Here is a 21108-nt window from a genome sequence, read left to right on the forward strand (position 1 = left end):
TTTCTATAGTTACACCTGCAGTATAACTCTACTAGCTTTACATTTATCAGTATGTGTGAACACTAATTTATAATTCTTTGCACCAATTCAGGTGTTACTTTTATGTTAATCTAACATATATAATGCTTTAATGCAAAACATATTCAAGTGTTGTGTCCCTGCAAACATGGCTTGTGAAAAACTACTAAAAAGACTTCCTATTAGCTTTTTTCTTTCCGCACTTATATTTATGAAGCTTTTCATATATTTATCTAACCTAATTGAGAAGCTGCTCCCCCTTGTTACCAATACCTTTTTGGCTGCTTTGATACGGGTTCATTACTTACAGTCTGTCAGTTTAACTGCATGGCAGCTACTTTAAGTGAGCTGATTGCTTTATATTTTATATATAGTTATTAGAATAGAGTGGATAATTACTGTAAAAATGCAAGGCCAACTTTTTACATGTCTGTTTGTAACCGACATCCATTCCACAGATATGCATTTATTTTTATACGTCGCATGAAAAGTCTTATTTAAATACATAGTGTTTGTGTTACATGTGACTCTTTCAATATTAATGAAATACTAATCCTTTTTGATTTCAGGATACGATCAAACAGCTACAGGAGGAACTGAAGAGCATGGAAGAGGCAGAGAACCTCTGCATGTCATTCAGCGAGTGGCTTGCTTCGACTCAGAAAAGCTTCACAACACTGACTGATCGCTCTGAACCGCTGGACCGGCAGGCTATGGAGAGAAAGATGAAGAAATTAGAGGTATCGATCTGTTGCTCACAGTTTGGGCTGGATTTGTTTATGCAGTTAGATGCAGAGCCATGCTTTTATACACTATTGCATGGGTTAAAAAAATGGCAAATTGGTCAGTTATCCTGCATGAAACCATGGTTCCTCTGAGTAACATTAAAAATTCAGATCCCCTTCCAAGACAATATTTTTGGCAAAGTAAGTGTTCTTGGTAGCAGGACAAGTTAAAGAATATTACAGCAGTGGAATCATTTTAACAGTTTCGTCTTGTCCTACCCCTGTTCAGACACATTTGCCACTGCAGTAAAAAGAAAAAAATCTACACCATTATTTGTGTGGCGTGGTTCACATCAAATCCACAGAAGGTTTGATGGGTATGTGCGTATCGATCGGGTCTTTATGAAGACAAAGCTGGTGCCGGTTTAGAGGAAGCGTGGTATCAGAGAGAGACCTCCTACTGTGTGTAAGAGGATGAAGAAGAGTAGGTGTCAGGAACCCGCTGGCACAGGCGCTGTAATTGATGCAGTGCCCTTACCACTCCACATCACACACACACACACACTGTTTTCTCTCACTTCATCTCTCAAACTGAAGCGTAAACTTGAACACAGAGCTCGCTCCTAAACCTGTGATTTTTATGTAGTTTCACACATTTCTTCCACTTCAGTTCTTTACCATCTCCCCTCTCTTTGTCTTCATCCCCGTAAACCAGTCGCACCACACACCCACTTAACACTTGCGATACATCATCTGGTGTGGTCTTTGCCGTAATCTGCTTTCAAGGATCGATGCTCTGTCTCTGCATAGCGACCAGAGATGTGCTGCCGCCACATGTGTCCTTCCAGTGCTGAATATAACACATGAGCGTGCTTCATCACTTACTCATCTCCTGTTGTGAGAGAAGCTGGGATGTTCAGTGAGCTGGGACGATTACCCAGCGACACACAGACCAGGAGTCAATAGCCGTGTTAAGGCCCATTAGCCAGTTTTGGACTTTATTTTTGGCAGCTGATTGGTTAGTTTAGAAAAAATACCATTTGCAAATAGCAGATAGGTATAATTCTTTTATGTGGAAGGTTTATTTGTTACTTTTCCCTTTTGCTTTATTTTTAGACTATTTTCTAAAAAGCATTATTTACCTTAATAGTTCAAGGAAAGCAATATAATCAAAATTGGTACAACAGGGTCCTCTTCCCAGGTGCTGATTGGTTTAAATAATACATCTTGCTTTGTGATTAACACAGATTTCTCAATACTCCAAAAATTGCTTAATGGTTCTAAATATATAAACATATTGACAGCCATATCAAGGCTGCACTTTAGAAATGAAATTGTCTAGAGGGCTGTTCTAAACGAAATTTCTTTTTGCTTACACTTGCGTATACAAAATGACAAAATAAATCTGTCTAAGTAAAGTCTAAGTCTAAATGCTGCAGCCCTAAGGATAAAACTGGATTAGTTGTTCAAAAGAAAAGCTGTTATAAATAAGCAGCGCTGTTTTAAAGTTTGAATCAACCCCTAATTACTTTATACTGAAAAGCCGGACTCAAAGTTAATTTTCTTAATTAGTCTTCTTTATTTAGGAATACATTGAGTGTAAAAAAACAATCTATTTATTGATTGTAAAATTGTTGTATTAACTTTTATGTTTTTTTTATTGATTGATTGATTGATTGATTGATTGATCTCACTGCAGAAAAATTTACTCGTTCAGCTCAAATGGTCAAAAAGAGAAAGAATGTGCCAAAGGAAGAAAAAGGTGGATGGGATATATACAGAATATACAGTGCATCCACATAGGACAGCTATTATACAGGGTTGTTGCACAGGCTGTTTACATCTGTATTTATATAGATGGATATTTTTATATATATATAGTTATTTCACTGGGTTTCAAATAAAGAGAAACAGGTTATTGCGTATGAAATTGTAAATTGCATGTGTTAAATACAAGTGAAGAAATGTAAGCAATTGAACCTACGGAAAAATGAACCACAAAAGCCTAAAAAAAACAGTTAATCAGAATCATCTCATTACAATACAGGAGACATCAGTAATGTACAGTAGAGCTTTAGTAGTGCCTTTTAAAGACGAATCATTTGCATAAAAGTTCCCAATCATAATAGTGTTTCAAGATTTGCAGTTAATTATCGGCTCAGTTGTCAGAGCTGAATTAGAAACAGTAGAGTTGATTAAGGAATCAAGGAACTCATGCAGAAGGAAAAACATCTAGAAGCTCTCAAGCTTACAATTACAACCGGCACACGAGGAACGGACGTGGATAATTGGGGATCACTAGACAGCTGAGACGTAAAGGCCACTCTGTGCTTAGGACTTCAGATAATGTGTTCTGTAGATGGTGGCTAATAATGTAAGACCTTAAGGTCCAAAACTTACATGACATATAGTTCACTGCTAACAATGGACCAAAATCTGAAAGCTTAGAGCGCTCTTTTCTCGAGGGGAACGCATAGTTGCAAGTAAGATAGGTCAGATTTAGAGGAAGATGAGGTAATTAACTCCCCTTTCTGTCTAAACATAGTTGCACCACACTATATAACAAAGAGCTGCATCTAATTTAAATATGTAGGGTGTCTCTTGTTAAAGTGACAATGCAGAAGCATTGGAGATGGTGATCAAACCTGGAGCGTCACATTAGGCAGCACAGAGACGTGTGCAAACACACGCAGGTCTTGTTATGTTACCCAGCGAGCTGGATTGAGCACCGAGCTTGTTTGAGTGTGAGGTTACCGTCTCTGCTCATCCAATAATAGGCTGATGATGAAAGCTGTATGGCATCCCATCGAGGGGAGGTCAGTGTGTGCGTGTGTGTGGCAGTGTGTAGTGTTGCCCTGGAAACCCCCGCAGCTACTGTTGCCTGTTAAGGGTCTTTATAATTGGGTCCTCCTTTCATATTATTCACTCCGGTTCTTCCTCACCATGAACTCCCAATTCTTCTCCACATTTCTGGTTGCAGGTGTCAGCCTACCTGATGAGTTCAAAGCCATCAGAAAGCCCTGCTAGTGTAGTTTGTGGCAGTGGGCAGCACTCGAGGTGAAGGACAAAAGTATCAGGAATAGTGCACTAAAGGTTTTGGGAGCTATGATATAATTTTTTCTCTAAAGAAAGAGGATGTATATTCTATTTTCTATTAATTCTTGATTGAAGTGCCTTGCAAAGCAACTTGTACTTCAGCAGCACTTCCTTCTGTATGCTCTCTCTGTCATAATATATAAACAGGTCAGGTAAAAAATATGCATACACACAAGGAGCTGAATACAAACCCACAGCACAATCTTTTTTTTCATCTTTATTTATCTCTAATGAGTGAAAACACATTTTTTTTATTTCTAAATAAAATGCCTATACATTTTTTTTTTTATGTAACTTAAGAAAACTTGAAAACAAAACCAAAGTGCATACAGACTCTGTCAAGTGTGCATATTTCTGCTCTTTTAACCAGAGCCTCCAGTCAGATCTTCAGCATGGCCACAACCTCCTGAAATCCCTGAGAGAGCGTGCGGAGCAGGCAGTGGGCTTCCTAGACGAGGCTGGGGCTGAAAGTTTAGGAGCAGAAGTGGAAGCGCGTCTCGCCCAGCTGGAAGAGCTCGCCGGGGGACTGAGGCAAGAACGCAGCTTCCTGGAACGAGCGCTACTGCTCGCAAAGGAGTTTCACGACCGGTACAAGGCTCAGGTCCAGTGGCTCGCGGAGACCAGGGCTTTGCTCAGCACACCGGTGGAGCCCAAGGCTGAACTGTACCAGCGCAGAGCGCAGCTGGCAAAGTATAAGGTAAGGCATTAAAAAAAAAAGATTAATTCACAACATTAATTCAGTAATTTTACACTTAAGTGGCTCAAAAGGTGAGATGATCTGAATATTATTATCTTAATTGGTCATGTGTGACCTTGAGAAACTCTTAAAGTGAATATACTTAAAATAACTGCTGATCTATTAAGTTTGAATTGAATGTGGAAATAGTTGCTTAATGTGGACGTTTGCATAAAAATTGATGAATAGGTAGAAAGAGAACAGTTATTAGTCAGATTTCTTGAATGCAATTTAAAAAATTTAACATGAATATGAAACAAAAGTGGTTCTTATGAATACTAACATCTCTTTCTTAGCAGAATGTTACCTGTTATATACTGATATATTCATTTGCATATAAATCTGTATCTGCGTCCTCAGGCTCTCTTACAGATGGTTCAGTCCCATGATGGATCCATCAGGTCTGTGATGGAGAAGGGAGATTCTCTACTGGCTTCTGTCCACTACCCCTCCATCAGGGACAAAATGCATCGAGTACAGAAGGACTACTCCACCCTCCGCAACGTGGCAATGGTTAGGAGCAGCTGTGATGCAATGACACCAAGAAAATAAACTGCTTTTTTTTCTGTATTCTTGTTTTGAATCGAGACATTTTGCTTTCGTGTTAACCTGTGGTGTCCAGGCTCACGTAGAGAATCTGGAAGGCCAGGTGAAGGAACAGGAAGCTTACCATAACGAGCTGCAGGAAGTGGAGCGCTGGCTGCTGCAGATGTCCAGCAGGATGGTGACGCCGGATCCAAGCGTGAGCGTCAGCCTGGAGGCAGCAACTCAACAGCTGGCCAGACACAAGGTAACAGGTCCCATCATTTCACTTTTGAAGTTGTTTGTAATATTAGTGACATAACCATGCAGCTGGAACCTAAATAAGACAGAAAGATTTCTCAAAACCTTTTTTTCTCAGTTCCAGATTCTTCAGCCTTACATGATTTTTACTGAGCTGGTTATCAGCTGACTGTTGATGTCTCTGTTCACCTTCTCTAGTTTCCCCTTAGGATTAATCTGTAACAGATGTTTCAGTTGTAAAGCTGGATCATCAAAGGAAGGCTATAGAGAGCTGCTTTTCTGTTGTTTTGTCTAATCCTGTAGGTCTGGAAAAAGTCTTTCTTAACTTTGTCTCATCCAGCAATGTTTTGACTTGTTCTGCAGTACTTTTTACTGAAGCTAGTCTCTAAGACAACCTTATGTCACCCTCCTCAGGCCACCATGGAGGAGATTGCTGGTTTTGAGGAGCGCTTGACAGCTCTGAAAGAGCAAGGAAAGGGCTTAGTTCAAGGCTGTAGTGACCGCGTGCAGAGCCGACTGAGACAGCAGGTCCAGACTCACCAACAAGGCATCAGAGACAGCTACTCAGCCATCTGCAGCACTGCACAGAGGGTGAGTAAGAAGCAGATTGCAAAGAAAAGGAGGGAGCGAGAAAAATGAGAAAAAAGGGGGTCCTTATGGAAAAGTAGGTATAAAATCTTTCCCTAAACATTTATGATTAAGGGCTTATTGTGTTTAGGTGGTCTCACGTGAAAAGAAAAATCCATGCACAGACAAAAGGTGGATATAATCAGCCAAGGTATCCACTTAATCCTAACCTGTTTTGACATTTATACCCATCTCTGTGAACGCAGCCCTTCAGGCCTGCTTTAGAGGGCACAGCCAACTCATTTTGCCAAAGAAGAGCTCAGCAGCAGCCGCAGTCAGACGCCACCAGCCAACATCACTAACTCAATCTCTCCATATTAATCTCCACAGATCCCTTGTCAACCCCACTTTTTCATGGCTGAGCCAGAAATGATCACACACAGCCATCCAGTAGATCTGGCTAGTCCCTTAATCCAGCCCCACTCTGTCATTTTGGCACCACCTCCTCCATCATCGTTGCCCGTGTCCCCAGATACCACCTCCGCCACCGCACACATGCCCAATCTGGCGTTGTGTGATCCAGCCACTTTTTACCACTCCACTGCTGGCCTCCCTACAAGCGCACCTCCAGCGTTGTAATGGCTGCCAACTGCGTCCCAGCGCCACACAGCTCTAATATCCTGCCTGCCACTTGCCACCACGCCAGCCTTCCAGCTTCTGCCAAAGTTGCAGGGCAGAGTGCCAACACTTTGGCCCTCCCCTTGCTCCTCCTTTCAGAATCTCAAATTAACACTGTCAATCAGGCCGCGATGTTTGCCTCTCCCCTGGAGGGCTTGGACGCCTCCACATTTAACACCTGTTAAATACAAAGCTGCATAAATGCCTGGTTTTGGGGGATTCTGTGGTTTATAGTGTCTTTGAAGTTGGTAGAACCTAAATTTTAAAGTCTTTCCACCATTTTTATGTTAGATTTAGGACTTTTATTGGGCAATTCTAGCACATGAATAAATGATTCAATTAAATATAGCGCATTGTCCCTTTAAAGAGACAACTAAACCAAATCATATAGTCAAACTGATCAAAGTTATCTATCTAAGGAAAGCCAATTGATTGCATCAACTCAATGACTCGAAGGCAATCCCTCACATCAAGTATGCTTGTGGTGACAGTGGAGAGGAACATCTTCCTTTAAACAGGAAGAAACCTCCAAACCAATAAAAAAATTTTGTCCCTCTGGAGATAAGCTTCCTCAATACATGATTAATTAATTGCCACATTGTTTTGTCCCCCAACAAACTTGTAAGGCTTTTTACAAAGCAGTAAGTGCACATAGGTGGGGGATTTCTGAAGGGCTATTATTCAGCAGAATTAAATTTTTGGAGTACTGGAGTAAAAATAGCAAAACTTTTCAGAATTTTATATTATTTAATTTTCCATGACATCAAACCTTGATAAATTCATTGGACTTTGTTGTTGCTGTATGATAAAATCTGGAAATGTCCAAGAGATCTAGCAAGGTACCATATGTAATAAAATAAGTCAAACAAGTTATTTCCTGAAGCACAAAAATATACACATATAATTTTCTTTTTTCACAGGTATACCAGAGTCTGGACCACGAGATGCAGAGGCATGTGAGCCTGCAGGACACGCTGCAGCAGTGCCAGACGTGGCTAAGCTCTGTTTCAGAAAAACTAAATCCTCTTCCACAACCTTCTCTCAGCCTGGAAGAAGCCCTCCAGCAGGTCAGTGGGTGCTTTTCTGCTTATTAACTCAAAGTTAAATATGTTATTCCTTTGTATATTTCTTGTTTGCATGATTTACTATTTTAAATGGTAAAAATTATGGAAGGAAATGTTGCTATTTTGTACATTGTTGGTAAGAGAATTAACAGAAACCAAAAAAACAGGTGAAGCAGGAGCGGGCTCTCCAGGAGCAGGCCAGCACGTACCTCCAGCTTGTGTGTTCAGCTTGTGATCTCTCAGAGCAGAGGGTCAGGGAAGCAGCAGCAAACATCCAGCAGATCAAGCTGCAGGTCTGTTCACTTAAAAGAATCCTTTAAACTAAACACAGACTTTTCTATGGCAAAAGGGATCGGTTTGCTTTTAATGGAGATGCTTTTATTGTGTTTTTCGTGAAGATCGAGGAACGAATGCTTCTTTGTGAAGAGATGGCAGACAACTGGAGGGACATCGAGGAACAGAAGATGGATTTAGAGATCCAGCTTAGAGAGACAGAACAGCAGCTTCAGAGCATGATCAGAAGACCTGCAGAACTGGAGCCTAAGATTGCACAAAACCAGCTGGACAAGGCACAGGTCTGTCTGCCTCCAGATTTAATAAGCGTAACAGGAAAAAAAACTTTATAAAAAAAATTATAAAATCACTAGTTAACTGTTTATCAGTTCATCCCTTCTCTGTTTTCAAAAGAAATTGCTGGAAAAGAAGAAGCCTTCATGATCAGTTTAGTGCCAGATCATCTGTTTTTGTTCGGTTTAATTATGTCAATAAGAAATGTGAAGAATCCGTCTCCTCAGCAGTATTTTTGCACAACACTGTAATGTCTCCAAAAACAAACTCAACCTTTTTTGTTTCCCTTTTAGGATTCAGTGCAACACAATTTCATAGTCTAATTTATTGCAAAACATTGCAATCAAAAAGGCAGATTCATATTCAACCATACTTTTGATTTCACCCATCCATCAGATTCATCTAAATAAATTCCGATTTGCAAAAAAATGTAATGATAAAGAAATAGTGAACATTTCTGAGTTATTGATTTTTTTCAGGGAAGGGAAACAACTATCTTTAGACAGAAAGCAACCTGTTGCAGAGTCACACTTTGGTCATCTTGTCTGCTCAGTCAATTGGTAGAAAATAGGCAATATCATAGACAACAAAATGCAGACAAAAATATACAGAATTTCTCTGTGAGGGATATTTGTGGCACTGAATGAGAGAAGACAAAATTAATGGCAGAACTCCATCTTTGCCAATTTTCAGACTGCTAAATGAAGAAGCTGGGCGCTACAGTATGTGAGTTTTCTATGAAAGAAAGGAGAAGAATAACCACACAAAGAACAGTTGATTAATTTAATGGCAGCAATAGAGACACAGCTAAATATAGACACACTTAGCCAGGATAATTTTCTATGGACAAAGGGAAATATGCAAAGAGACTGCATTGTCATTGGCAGGAATAGATCCATCCATGGCTCTGTTTGAGATAGAGAAAGAGCTAGACACAGAAGCAATGAGCCGAGGACTTTTTCTACCCAGGAAAACAACCTGTTCCAGGAAATGTCAGAGAAGTGGTCAGTTAGTCCTCTAGCAGCACAGCATTATTGATAGTTACAGCTTATGATGATGTCAAAGGTATATTTTCTCCAACAAAACAAAACAGGCCATGTTTTATTCTTCTGACTGACAAGTAGAAAAATCTAAACACCAATGCTGAATATTCTGCTTTCTTTCCTGTAGGAGTTCCTACAGCAGATTAGAGAGAAGCAATCTGAGGCAGCTCGGCTGAGTGAAGCCATCGGCAGGTTGACGGACGGACAGGTCTCTCCTGCTCTGGAGGAGATAAGGAGACTGAAAAGGGGCTGGATAGAGCTGGGCCAGCAGGCTGAAGAGCTGGAAGCACAGCGGGGGGAGGACATGCAGCGAAGTGGAGAGTACCAGGAGAGCGTAGCTGCTGTGGAAGAACTATTCCACCAAGTATCCAGAGAATGGGATTACCTCGCCAGGTATGCAGCTTTAGCTATCCACTCTGGGTCCCTGAGCAAAGACCCTTAGCCCTAGACTGTTCCCTGGATGCAGTACAATGGCATCACACTGCTCACCAAGTAGATGGGTTAAATGCAAAGAGTGAATTTCCCCATATGGAAAAAGCATCCCTATTCCTTAAAATCTGCTTTTATGTACCTAGGGCTGACACTGAGAGTACAAGTGAGCATCTAGAGGCTCTGAGGAAACTGGCCAGTGATCTGGATGAACAGAAAGAAACCCTAGAAGACCTGAGGGACCAGAGACAGGCTATCCTGCCTCGACTAAGCCTGCTAGATAAGGAGCTGGTCAAACAACAGGTGAGAGCATCACCATCATGTCTACAAGTATATGCCAAGATGCTCAGAAACTGTAATGTCATAAAAAGGTGTTAGGTCTTAGTAGCAGTACTGTTTAAATGTATGCAGGTGGGGCATCTGGAGCATCGCTGGGCCCAGCTGGAGAGCCTCATTCTGCAGAAGATTCAGGATTCGGCTCAGACCTTGGAGGATCTCTCCCGGGTGGAGGCCCAGCTGAGAGATGCCAGGGAGTGGGTGGAGGAGCAGCGACCTGCTCTCACCTCAGCTCTGAGAACTAGCCCCCCCCCAGATCTAGCCCAGAGTTTCCTGTTTGACCATCTGAGCATTTGTGTTGAGCTTGAGGCCCGTCAGCAGCTGCTCAGTCAGGCTGTGAGTGAAGCACAGGCTGTGGCCTCCAGGCTCGGGCTGAGTGAGAAAAAATGCTTACAGGAGCTTGTTAGGCAAGCCCAGATGGAGGTTGAGGTTCTTGGTGCTCGGGTCGCACAAAGGAGGAAATACCTCAGTAAGGTAAACAGCTGGAATTTTAAATTAAATGCAAATGAAACTCAAAGGATTGAAGTTCCCTGTTACTGATAAAACCTTTTTCCTAAGGCCTTCACAGAGAGAACACAGTTCCTTCAAGGCGTGGGGAGAGCCTTGTTGTGGGTAAAGCAGCAGGAAAGGAAGGCTTTGCTAGAAGACCACATCGCTCTTCTTCCAGAGGATTTGACCAAACAGGTTGCAGCATGTCGGAGCGTCCAGAGCGGCTTGCGAGCCTACCATAGAGAGCTGGCGTCACTCTGGGTTCAAGGGAGAGAGCTGGAGAGAGAGGCCAGTGACAAAGAAAGAGCAGAAACAGTGGCAAGACTGGAAGAGCTACAGTCAACCTTCGACGCCGCACTCCAGAGGACTACTCAGCGTCTTGCAAGCCTAGAAAAAGCCTTAACTTCAAGGAAGTACTTCCAGGTTGACCTGGAAAAAACCTGCCAGTGGCTAAGACAAGCAGAAGCCAAAACATTCCCTGAAATCAACTTTAACAATGTTGAAGAGAGCACGTATTTGCTAACACACCTGTCCAACTATCAAAGTGTCTTAGAGCAGGCTTCGGAGTACGAGAACCTTCTTCTGATCGTCCAAAGAATCGGTCAGGAGATCCTCCCCACTCTGAATGAGATCGACCATTGCTATCTGGATGAGCGCCTCAACGCTCTGCCTCAGCAGTACAACGCCATCCTTGCTCTTGCCAAAGAGAAGAAAGACAGAGTCCAGCAGGTTATCCAGGAAAGGAAAGAGTTCAGCACTTTGTTTGAAATCACTCACAGCGCACTGGAGGAACTGCAAGAGCAATTTGACAATCTTGAGAAGCAGACTATCATCATAAAAGAGGAGGATGGTGTCAGTTTGATGGATATGTATAAAAGTATTGATGAAAGGTTGGTTCAAATCAGTCCTGCTGTTGGAGAACTTCATGGGAAAACCCAGGGCTTTTTAATCAGGGGTTATCAATATAAAGCTAAAGAAACTCAGCAGCTGGTCAGACTCCACTGCAGACTGAAGAAAATAAATGGCCAGAAGATTAAAAACCTAAACCATTGCTTGAACAAAATAGCTGAACATAAGAGGATGGTTTCCAACCTGGACACAGAGATTAACTCTGTTGCACAGGGGCTGATCAGAGTAAAATCAGATAAAGAAATTGGTGCTTTAGATAAGTTAGCTGCTCTTTATTTGCTGCTAGGAAGTTTAGAAGGAGTGAGATCTCAGGTAGAAGAAAGTTATAAACACACAAAACATCTCGATCCAAAGATCGACACTACTACCTTCCAGGAAACCAAACTGAAGCTGGAGATGTTGCAGTCTTTACAGCGCGATATTAAATGTTTATTGGAAGAAAGCGAAGCAGGAGTCGCTCAGGAAGAGGACTTCATGGGAGAGGCTGAGAGGATGTTGGTGTGGTTGAAGACTGTAGAAGAAAATCTGAAGGAGCCTTTGATCATCTCAGTGTTTAAAGCAGAGAGGATACAAGAAGAGAAGCAGAAACTTACAATCAAAGAAGATGAAGTGAGGAGAAGACTGAAGGTGGTCGATGGACTGGGAGTCAGAGAAAGGGAAAAATTAGAAAGTAAGAGAGAAACTGTTCCTTCCAAGATAGAGAGAAAAGTTCAGGAGCTTGAGAAGCTTGAAACCAAAGTTCAACAAGAAATCTCTGCTAAACAGGTAACTGATTACTTCTGCTGGAATGTATTTTATTGTTTGTTTTTTTTATTTCAAAATTGGTTATATGATATTAATGTGCAGCATTTAATGTACCATGCAACTCAGTGCACAGATCTGTGGTTTGAATTTAATAAAGAAACCCTTTGTGTTTTCCAGCTGGCACTGGATCAAACCCTTGCTGTGGTCCAGAGGCACCACTTATCTCTGCAGAACATGCAGGAATGGCTGGACAAAGTTGAAGCATTCCTCCATGAGACCGGATCGGTTGTGGATATTGAGAACCACGAGGACTGTATGCGAGATCTGGAAGAAATTTTATCCCAAGAGAAGAACTTTACAACTTCTTCAGAGGAGATAAGGAAACTTGATCCTCTGTTGGGGGATTTTGTGGAGGCAGGAGTGTTGAAACAGGTCAGGGGGGCGATTCATTCGATGCAGCAGGCGAAGCAAGAAGTCAAACAGAAAGTGGATGCTTACAGACAAGTGCTGCAGAGGTATTGTGTTTTTAATGTTATGCTTTAGATGGAGTAGAATCTCAGTTGAGAGCTAATATCTCAGTTTGATTCTGTATTTTTTTCTCTCAAGGTGTGGTCCTCTATGGAGCTCCTTTCAACATGCTAAAGAGATGCTGGTTGAACAGATGGATGATCTGGAAAGCAACATTTCCAGATTTACAACAGCAAAAGCTCTCAGTGTCTATGAGGCAGAGGATAAGTGTCAAAGACAGGAGGTAGGCAACTATTCCTTAACGAGATACGTTTATCTAGATTAAAACAGCAATATATGCATTTTTATTAGGAGACTTAAAGTCTATCTGAAAACATATATGATTAAAATTTGGTTTATTGTGCTGCAGTCCCTGATGATGAAGGTCGGCATGCTGGAAGCTCCCGTGAATGCTCTGAAGGAGACTGCTGCAGAGTTGGATGAAATCATCTGTGAACACAGCAAAGTTCTTACCAGTCACACTGTGTCATCACTATGGCAACGGTGGACACAGCTCCGGAGCGTGGCCCGAGCCCAGAAGAGGGCGCTGGAGGACACTGCCAGGGACTGGAGGAACTTCATCGAAAAGGTTGGAAAAAAAATCACTCGTCTTTAATGTTGTCACTGTGGGTGTCCCTTTCTTTAGTAGCACAAATATCAGACAGCAATGATCTGGATCTTCTTCTGGAAAACAAAAGGGTTATTTTAAGTTCTTGGATGTTTTTGAGTTATAACAGGGGCAGTTGCTGCACAAACAACATCTTATCTAAATGTGTTTGCCTGGCTCAGACACAGGGATCACAAAGATTGTTTTGTGTGCTGTTTTAGGATGAACACATGACGGTTGTGTGCCAGATTGTCTATACAGTCTGAATATACAGAGCTTATAAATTAGAGGCACTGAAGTCTAGCAAAGGCAAATCCAATCCAATTTTAGTTATGAGAGGAGTATCAGTGTTTTATGCACCACTAATTAAATGCAATCACAAACAAGGTTTAGTGCTAAAGCCCTTTCAGTCGCTGACCTCTATGCCCTCTTCCTTTCTACTCACATGCAGCACTGCTCTAAACTGACTACATAAAAAAGAAATAGGAACAAAGAGTTTGATTATTCCCTGCAAAAAAATTTAAATCTCAATAAGTCCCTTTTTTCCTAAAATAAGTGCATTTTTTTCTTAAATCTAGGGGGTAAGTGAGACTTTTGCCAATGGAATAAGACAATTTAATATACATTTCAAGTGTATATTATGTAATTGTCTTATTTTAAGAGCACAAAAACTCGTTCCTTTGGCAGATGATCGTATTTATCTGCACAAATTAGGGGTAAATACACTTATTTCTAGATTGTTTTTGTGTTGTTGTATAGTCTGTGTTTAAGAGGCTAAAACCTCCAAAGTTATTTACCTTTTTAATATACGGCCCTATAGGAATTAACTTCCCCTATTAAGAAGAAATAGAAATAGTTTATATTATTTTGTCAAGCATAGAATATTTGAAAATCTCTTTATCATAATAGTTTTTTCCCTAAAACATATCCATGTTACTGCCATCTAAACTATTCTTCAGCATAATGAAGAGAAGTGAATTGTTTACCAAGAAAAAAAATGACAGTATTGAGACAGTATTTCTATTGTCTCTATGACTCATTCAGGAGGTGACCATTGCTCACTTCATAAATGCTTGTTATTGTCGCAAAAATTTAGCTTTTTGCTTTTGCTGCCTTTTCAAAACGATCTTTTTTTTTTCAAAATCTTCTTAAACCAGCAGATAATTAAGCTTCAGATCTGTTTTGTACGGTAATCTGATTAGTTTCCATCTTGCTGTTTTCATAAATGATGGAGTGAATAATAGGGCTCAGCAGAATTGTTGGGAAGGGCTAACAATGATTTTATTGCTGGAAGCCATTTATAGAACAAACATGTTGCCAGCAGCATTACTGTTGCTGCAGATTTGGGTCAAATACAGTAACGGCTAAAAGCAGTTGGTGGGCTGTGATGTAACTTCAGGCTACAGGCCAGTTGTGTCTTCCTGCCAAAACAGTGTGTCATGAAGCATCTTCCCGCCTTTTGACCTAATTCGAGCTCAGACTCTCTCACAAAGATTCCCACAAAGCACTGGTTCAAAAAGGGAAATGAAGTCAGACTGGAGGGAATAATCGCTTCCTTATATGTGGTGCATTCCTGTCCTCCACAGGTTTATTTTACCCATGTGGCTCCTTTGTTTGTCTTAACTTGTTGTCAGCACTGGTTGGAAAGATTAAGGGTTTAAGACAAAAAATAGTAAAAAAATAAAAAGGGTATGAGATAGTAGTCAGTTTTAAATCTTAGGGCTTGTTTAAGTAATTGAGATTTTTATTTTATAAGCAGAAATTAGCTCTAACTATTATTTAATGTCCTACTCCTTAATAAAGTAGAGAAGTTAGAGAACAGTCTAACTGTTTTATGCCTGTGAGTAATATGCCAGCTGAGAGGCCATTACTTTTTCACAGTTATATGCAAATAATATAATCCAACTGCTTCAAAGAGTCTGTTAAACCTACCTGTGTTTCAGATGGATAAGGTGTGCTCCGTCTCCAAAGACCTACACATTCGTGTACCAGACAGCACCGTTGAAAAGGCAGCCACTAGGGCGGCGCTTCAGAGCCTGCTGGAATACCACGACTCCTTCAGTCAGGAGGTGGAGAGGGAGCAATCCACACTGGCCCTGTTGGTGCAACAAACCCACTGCCTTAGAGGAGAAACCGAGAAGGAGGTGGGGGTGGAGAAGAAGGCAGAGAATCGACATGAAGAAGCATCCTGCCTGCAGAAGATCAGACGCATGCAAGAGCAATATGAAAGGTAAGGGGAAACTGTCTGATAATGCAATTAACTTAATGGTTTCCCCAAATCACTTCTTTGTTTTTAATTTAGAAAGAGGATTCATTACAATGAAAATGAGTTTTTAATTAATTGAAGAAAGGAAGGAAACAAAAACAATACATCCAGCTCTTCTAAAGAAATGTTACCCGTTACATGAAGGATGGAACTCATTTCATTTTTGGTCACATTAGAACCACAACCCATTTGCTTTTAATTTCACAGACCAATAAAAAGTACTTTTGCATCATATTCCTTCTGCTTTAAAAAAAAAAAAACTCTATATGAGTTTACAACAACTTTTATAAGTTAGAATCTGAAAAGTGTGGCATGCATTTGTGTTGGACTCTGATAAGTGGATGCACCCAGTTCTTACTGTCTGATCTTTTCTACTTTTTCTTTGCAAAATACCTCAAGCTTTTTTATTCACTTTTTTAAGTCTTCACATTCAGGCCAAAGGAGCCAAAGATGATGGTATCCATCAAATCTCTGGAAGATCCTTTTCCTAGCAGCTCATCCACAAGCTGCAGCAGTTGTGGATTTTGACTGAGTCAGGACTAACACATGACTATGCTTTAATCTCCAACTGTTGGAACCATTTTTTTCTCCATTATTTCCCAGCATTTATCCCAATTAAACCCCTAATCAAAAAACATTGAAGCTTATGTTTGTAATGTGAAAAATTTGAAAAAGTTAACAAGGTAACATCAATTTTATAAATCTGTTTTTTTAACAGGTGTTGTCTGTGTGTTTTTTAGCCTGTTGTTGCAGGTGCGAGCTAGCAGGACCCAGGTACACCAGGAGCTGAGGGAGAGAGAGGAAGTAGAGAAGGAGCTTGGCCTAGTTAAAGGCTGGATCCAAGATACCCGGGGCTTATTGCTGAGCCCTACGGCCGACCTAGACTCACTTCTCCATGAGCTGGAGGTAGGCCACTAAATGTGCACAACACACCTGAAACAGAGAGCCAGAGGCCACTATGTCCTTTTATTTTTTTGTTTGAGAATAAACAAGGGGGGGGGGTGTATAAGCAGATATGACTGATTGGGATGGTGCATGTGATCCTGTTTACATTGCAGACTGCACATGGTGAGGTCATCAGCAGACGCCAAAGTGTTGAACGCATGACGGAGCTCCAGCAGTCCAAGTATCAGGACCTTCAAGCCGGTCTGCCCTCTGAGCTCAGCATGCAGTTAGCAGAGGTTACTCTTGCCTTGGGTTCTGCTGAAGATCAGGTAACCTCCTTATTTAACCGCCTTAAAGGTTCCTGTTAACTGTTCTTTAGGGCCTTGTTACACCTTGCCTATTTAGATAGCATATGCCCGACTTCCCAGAATCTCCTAAAATGCTGGCATACCCTGAACTTTCTATGTAATTTTTTTAATTCTGGGCATATACATAGCGTATTCATAGTCCAGAACTGTCCAACGACAGCCTAACTTATGCATAACACAGAGCAGTGTAATGCCCATTTAATGATGCACAAGCATCATTTCATTTACATGTGCATTATTTCATGATGCAGAAGCATCATTTCATGGGCATTACGAAGCATCACTTAAAGGGATAGTTCGGTATTTTTGACATGAATCTGTATGGCATCCCCATCACCAGTGTCATGCAATCACACTGACTTACCCCTGGCAGCGTCCTGTGAGCAGAGTTATCGTCCAGTTTTGGTCAAGCCGAAAGTAGTCCGGCAGGTTTTTAGGACCAGCGAAATAAAACGTTTCTCTTCCCAAAACATTATGTGTTCAAAAGAGCGATATTTTTGCATCCCAAAAACATTGTAGTGGAAAAAGTCACACGTCGTTATCAATTGGTCCTATTTTCTCTCTGTTCGTATCAGTGCGCGCCGTCATTCAGACAGCTAGGGCCTACTAACCTGACAACAGCCAGATGCATGTCTCCCTCCGCCCAGCTAGGAGCTAGGCGGAGGGAGACATGCATCTGACTGTTGTTGAGCTCGCTGTCTGAATGACGGCGCGCACTGATACGAACAGAGAGAAAATAGGACCAATTGATAACGACGTGTGACTTTTTCCACTACAATGTTTTTGGGATGCAAAAATATCACTCTTTTGAACACATAATGTTTTGGGAAGAGAAACGTTTTATTTCACTGGTCCTAAAAACCTGCCGGACTACTTTCGGCTTGACCAAAACTGGACGATAACTCTGCTCACAGGACGCTGCCAGGGGTAAGTCAGTGTGATTGCATGACACTGGTGATGGGGATGCCATACAGATTCATGTCAAAAATACCGAACTATCCCTTTAAAGCTGCTCCCCTCAGAAGCCTCGGCCTGGATAAAAAGATGTCTTTGATCGCGGTATTAACCTAGCTGCGGTTCACCGCCCGCCAAAAAAATAAGAATAAAGAAAAAGAAAGAAAGGTTTGCCATCTCAGCAGATTTAGCGTCATGTCTACTATGAAGTTTGTTGGTGGTGGGCGTGAACGCAGGGAGGATCCATCACACTCACCTTCTCACTCACCCTATGATGGGAATTAGTCTGGAGGAGAACTGACAGTTTCCTCATGTGAACCTCCTTACATTACTCATAGTTTCTGGATAAGCTAGACACCACGACTTATGAGTAACTTAAACTTAACATATGTCAGTGATCTGATAACTTACCTGCAACTTATGCCCCAAGTATGGCATACTCTGGCATACGTCTCGGCTTCCTTGCCGTATGTCGACATGTGCCAGTGTGCTTCAGTGTACTTTAGCATGCTTATAACTTATACAAAATGTACCCATAACTTATCCAACGTATGCCAGCATTTTGCCAGATTTTTTGTATGTCAGGCATATGTTGGTCTAAGTCATCAAGGTGTGACAGGAGCTTTAGAAATGCATTTCTATTTACCGTTCATTGTGTGTATACCTTAGGTCCAGGCAAGGGAGAGGGAGGTGCAGCAGACCAGGGATGTGAAAGAGGACTTCAGCTACAGGCTTCAGGACATTGAGACAAAGCTGAAGACCATCACAAGAAAACTAGAAGAAAGGAGCACCGACCTGGGGGAGGCCAAGGAAGAGACCAAAGTAATCAAACAGACAGATTGACTAATTAGAAAGCAATTAACCCTGGTTCAGCTGGCTATTCACTCTGCAGGTGTTGGTTAATGACTGTGTGATGGTTGGAATGGCTTTGAACTGAATTCAAATGACCCACTTTTTATTGAAGAACTCCAAATGGGAGTTTAGTCACTCTACCCTGTTCTTTTTGTTTTATGATTCCCACTCTTGTTTTTAGGTGACAAAGCTTGCGTTAAAGCACAGCTAAATGATTTGTTTTCTGTTTGAGATGTCAGTTTGGCTTTTAACTAATAGGGTCCATCAGTATGTCACAGAAAACCATCATTGCCATTTACCCAATTTCTTTGATTGACCTTGACCTCTTAGTCAATATCCACAATTATTCAATTGTCAAATCTAGATATAAGCAATTGCTGCATTTTCTCTTATACAGTTTCCTACCTTTTTAGACTTCCTCTTTATCAGATGTTTAAATTTTTTTTTGTTCCTTTTTTTTCATCAGGCTCTTTGTGAAGAGTGTGAATCCTGCGGTAGCTCTCTGGCAGAGTTAGGAGTAGCTGTTCAAGAGTTTGGAGAGCAGAACCCGCTGCTGTGTAAGCAGCTCGGAGATGCTGTGGTGAAACTAACAGAGCTGCAGCGTCAAACCACACAAGTGGCTCAGGACAAAGTCAGCAGACTCAAGAAGGTGGGATATGTTGTCAGTTGAGTAGAATTATTTATACAATACATCTTTCAGAGGTTAGTACAGAGGTTAAAAATAAATAAACTGCGTCCATGCATCCAGTTTTTCCATTTTTTTATATAGTCTCAATATTTAAAACAATTTTATTTGTTAGATGAAGTAGATTTCCATCTGTCTGAGCAGGCCGAGAAACTTGCAGAAGAATATCACAGCATGAAGGCTTTCATCTTGGCCTGGATAGAAAAAGCAGATGATCTGATCTCTGGTAACATCGTCTGGACCTCGGCATCCCAGCTGCAGGAGCAAATTCGGGCACATCAGGTAAGTCTCCGAGTCCCACTAATATGATTTCCCTTTTAAAACAGTGCATTGTTTCAAACATCAGCCTAATAAATCTGAAGTTGCAGCTAATTAAACTCATTTACTTTAGGATTTCTTTGAAAATGCCTTACTGAACACTTTGTTGGCTGACCTAAATTAGTATAATTACCCAACACATTAACCCCTCTTTGACGTCTAATTTATTGGTCTCACAGGCATTGCTGAGGGAGTGTCGCGGTCTCCATGGCGACTTGGAGGCCATGGGGGAGAGGGAGGGGCAGCTGGCGGACGTGTTGCAGACGGAGGGATGGAGCCAGCAGGTTAAACATCTCAGCAGACGCACAGAAGAGCTGCAGCAATCAGCCAAGACCCGCTTCCAGAGTCTACAGGATGCATCTAAAGTAAAAAGCATTCTTTGACATATTGACTCATTTAAAATATAACTATTTATATTGAAGTGACAATAACATCAGTTGACGTAATTCTTAGGTTTATAAATTAATCCTTACTCAAATCATCCAGATCTAATGGACCCCTGACAGTCTATGGGTAAATGTCACAACATCAGAAATCTATGAATGCACCAATAGATTGTGCTCTTATATGAAAATATACTCATAGAATAATTGTTTACCCAAGTCCTTAACAATGTGGAGATATAAACCATCTTTGGATATTTCCTCAAGCAATGTAAACAGCATGAGACAGAAAACTTGTATTTATTTAACTTAAAAAGTGGAATCATTTAAGTTTCTCAAATCAACTGTAAATGCAGATTTGCTACTGTAATTTCCCTTGTTCACAAAAATATCAAAAATCTTATATTTTCTCCTAAATGTTATATTAAAATAATAATAAAAAAACAATAAAAGATGCAATAATTTTTTTACTGTAGTTTTCTTCCTTAAATTCAAGTAAACAGCTGTTTGGTGAGAGATAAACAACCACCTTCTATCCATGTGACAACACTGCCCCCTTCAGGTTTTAAAGAATGTAACACCATTATAATGAAACATTGCAAATCCACTGCTTTAATTTAATAACTTTTAACACTATCCAGATCACAAAATATGGTACTATTAGATATTTTCCACTCTAAAACAATTTTAGGGAGTTAGAGCTTTGAAAATGTAAGTTGTTTTTTTTTTTTTTTTCCAGGCTTTCAAATCTAAAAACTCTGTTTTGTATAATTTTGGGCTTTTAGATTCCAAACCACTTGTGAACCGACATATTCTATTTCTACATTCAATTCACTAAAAAGAACAAATAAAATGATGAGTTTCTGCAGATTTAAAGAAGGAACTATAAATGCCCCCCTGCTGCATGCTCAGCCTGATCCTTTACATCTCTGTCTCTCTTTAGGACATGCTGCGTCTGGAGGCAGAGGTGAAAAGCCTGCATGCTGTTGTTGATCAGATCCAGGTTGCACTAGCTTCTCCTGATCTCAACAAGCTCAGCCTCAGGGAGCAGCTCACACAGCGACAGGTTCGTATGTTGCATTCATCTTCTGGACATGCG

At 40.9% G+C, this 21108-nt stretch overlaps 1 protein-coding gene across 1 annotated transcript in view; it reads left to right on the forward strand.

Moving 5' to 3' along the window:
• Positions 1-21108, forward strand: part of syne1a (spectrin repeat containing, nuclear envelope 1a) — a 157311-nt gene that overhangs the window by 80103 nt on the left and 56100 nt on the right. The window contains exons 67-89 of the mRNA XM_038281639.1: positions 588-758; positions 4210-4536; positions 4936-5088; positions 5198-5365; positions 5773-5949; positions 7524-7670; positions 7835-7960; positions 8066-8242; positions 9405-9670; positions 9853-10009; positions 10118-10516; positions 10601-12205; positions 12362-12699; positions 12791-12935; positions 13062-13280; positions 15242-15528; positions 16305-16470; positions 16623-16778; positions 18441-18593; positions 19090-19272; positions 19453-19590; positions 19806-19991; positions 20953-21075. Of these exons, the coding sequence (XP_038137567.1) occupies positions 588-758; positions 4210-4536; positions 4936-5088; positions 5198-5365; positions 5773-5949; positions 7524-7670; positions 7835-7960; positions 8066-8242; positions 9405-9670; positions 9853-10009; positions 10118-10516; positions 10601-12205; positions 12362-12699; positions 12791-12935; positions 13062-13280; positions 15242-15528; positions 16305-16470; positions 16623-16778; positions 18441-18593; positions 19090-19272; positions 19453-19590; positions 19806-19991; positions 20953-21075 (5967 nt within the window). The remainder of the gene's footprint in view (positions 1-587; positions 759-4209; positions 4537-4935; positions 5089-5197; positions 5366-5772; positions 5950-7523; positions 7671-7834; positions 7961-8065; positions 8243-9404; positions 9671-9852; positions 10010-10117; positions 10517-10600; positions 12206-12361; positions 12700-12790; positions 12936-13061; positions 13281-15241; positions 15529-16304; positions 16471-16622; positions 16779-18440; positions 18594-19089; positions 19273-19452; positions 19591-19805; positions 19992-20952; positions 21076-21108) is intronic.

This window comes from Cyprinodon tularosa, unplaced genomic scaffold (genome assembly GCF_016077235.1).
Source record: "Cyprinodon tularosa strain WSP-4 unplaced genomic scaffold, ASM1607723v1 ctg173, whole genome shotgun sequence".
NCBI classification, from domain to species: Eukaryota; Metazoa; Chordata; class Actinopteri; order Cyprinodontiformes; family Cyprinodontidae; genus Cyprinodon; species Cyprinodon tularosa.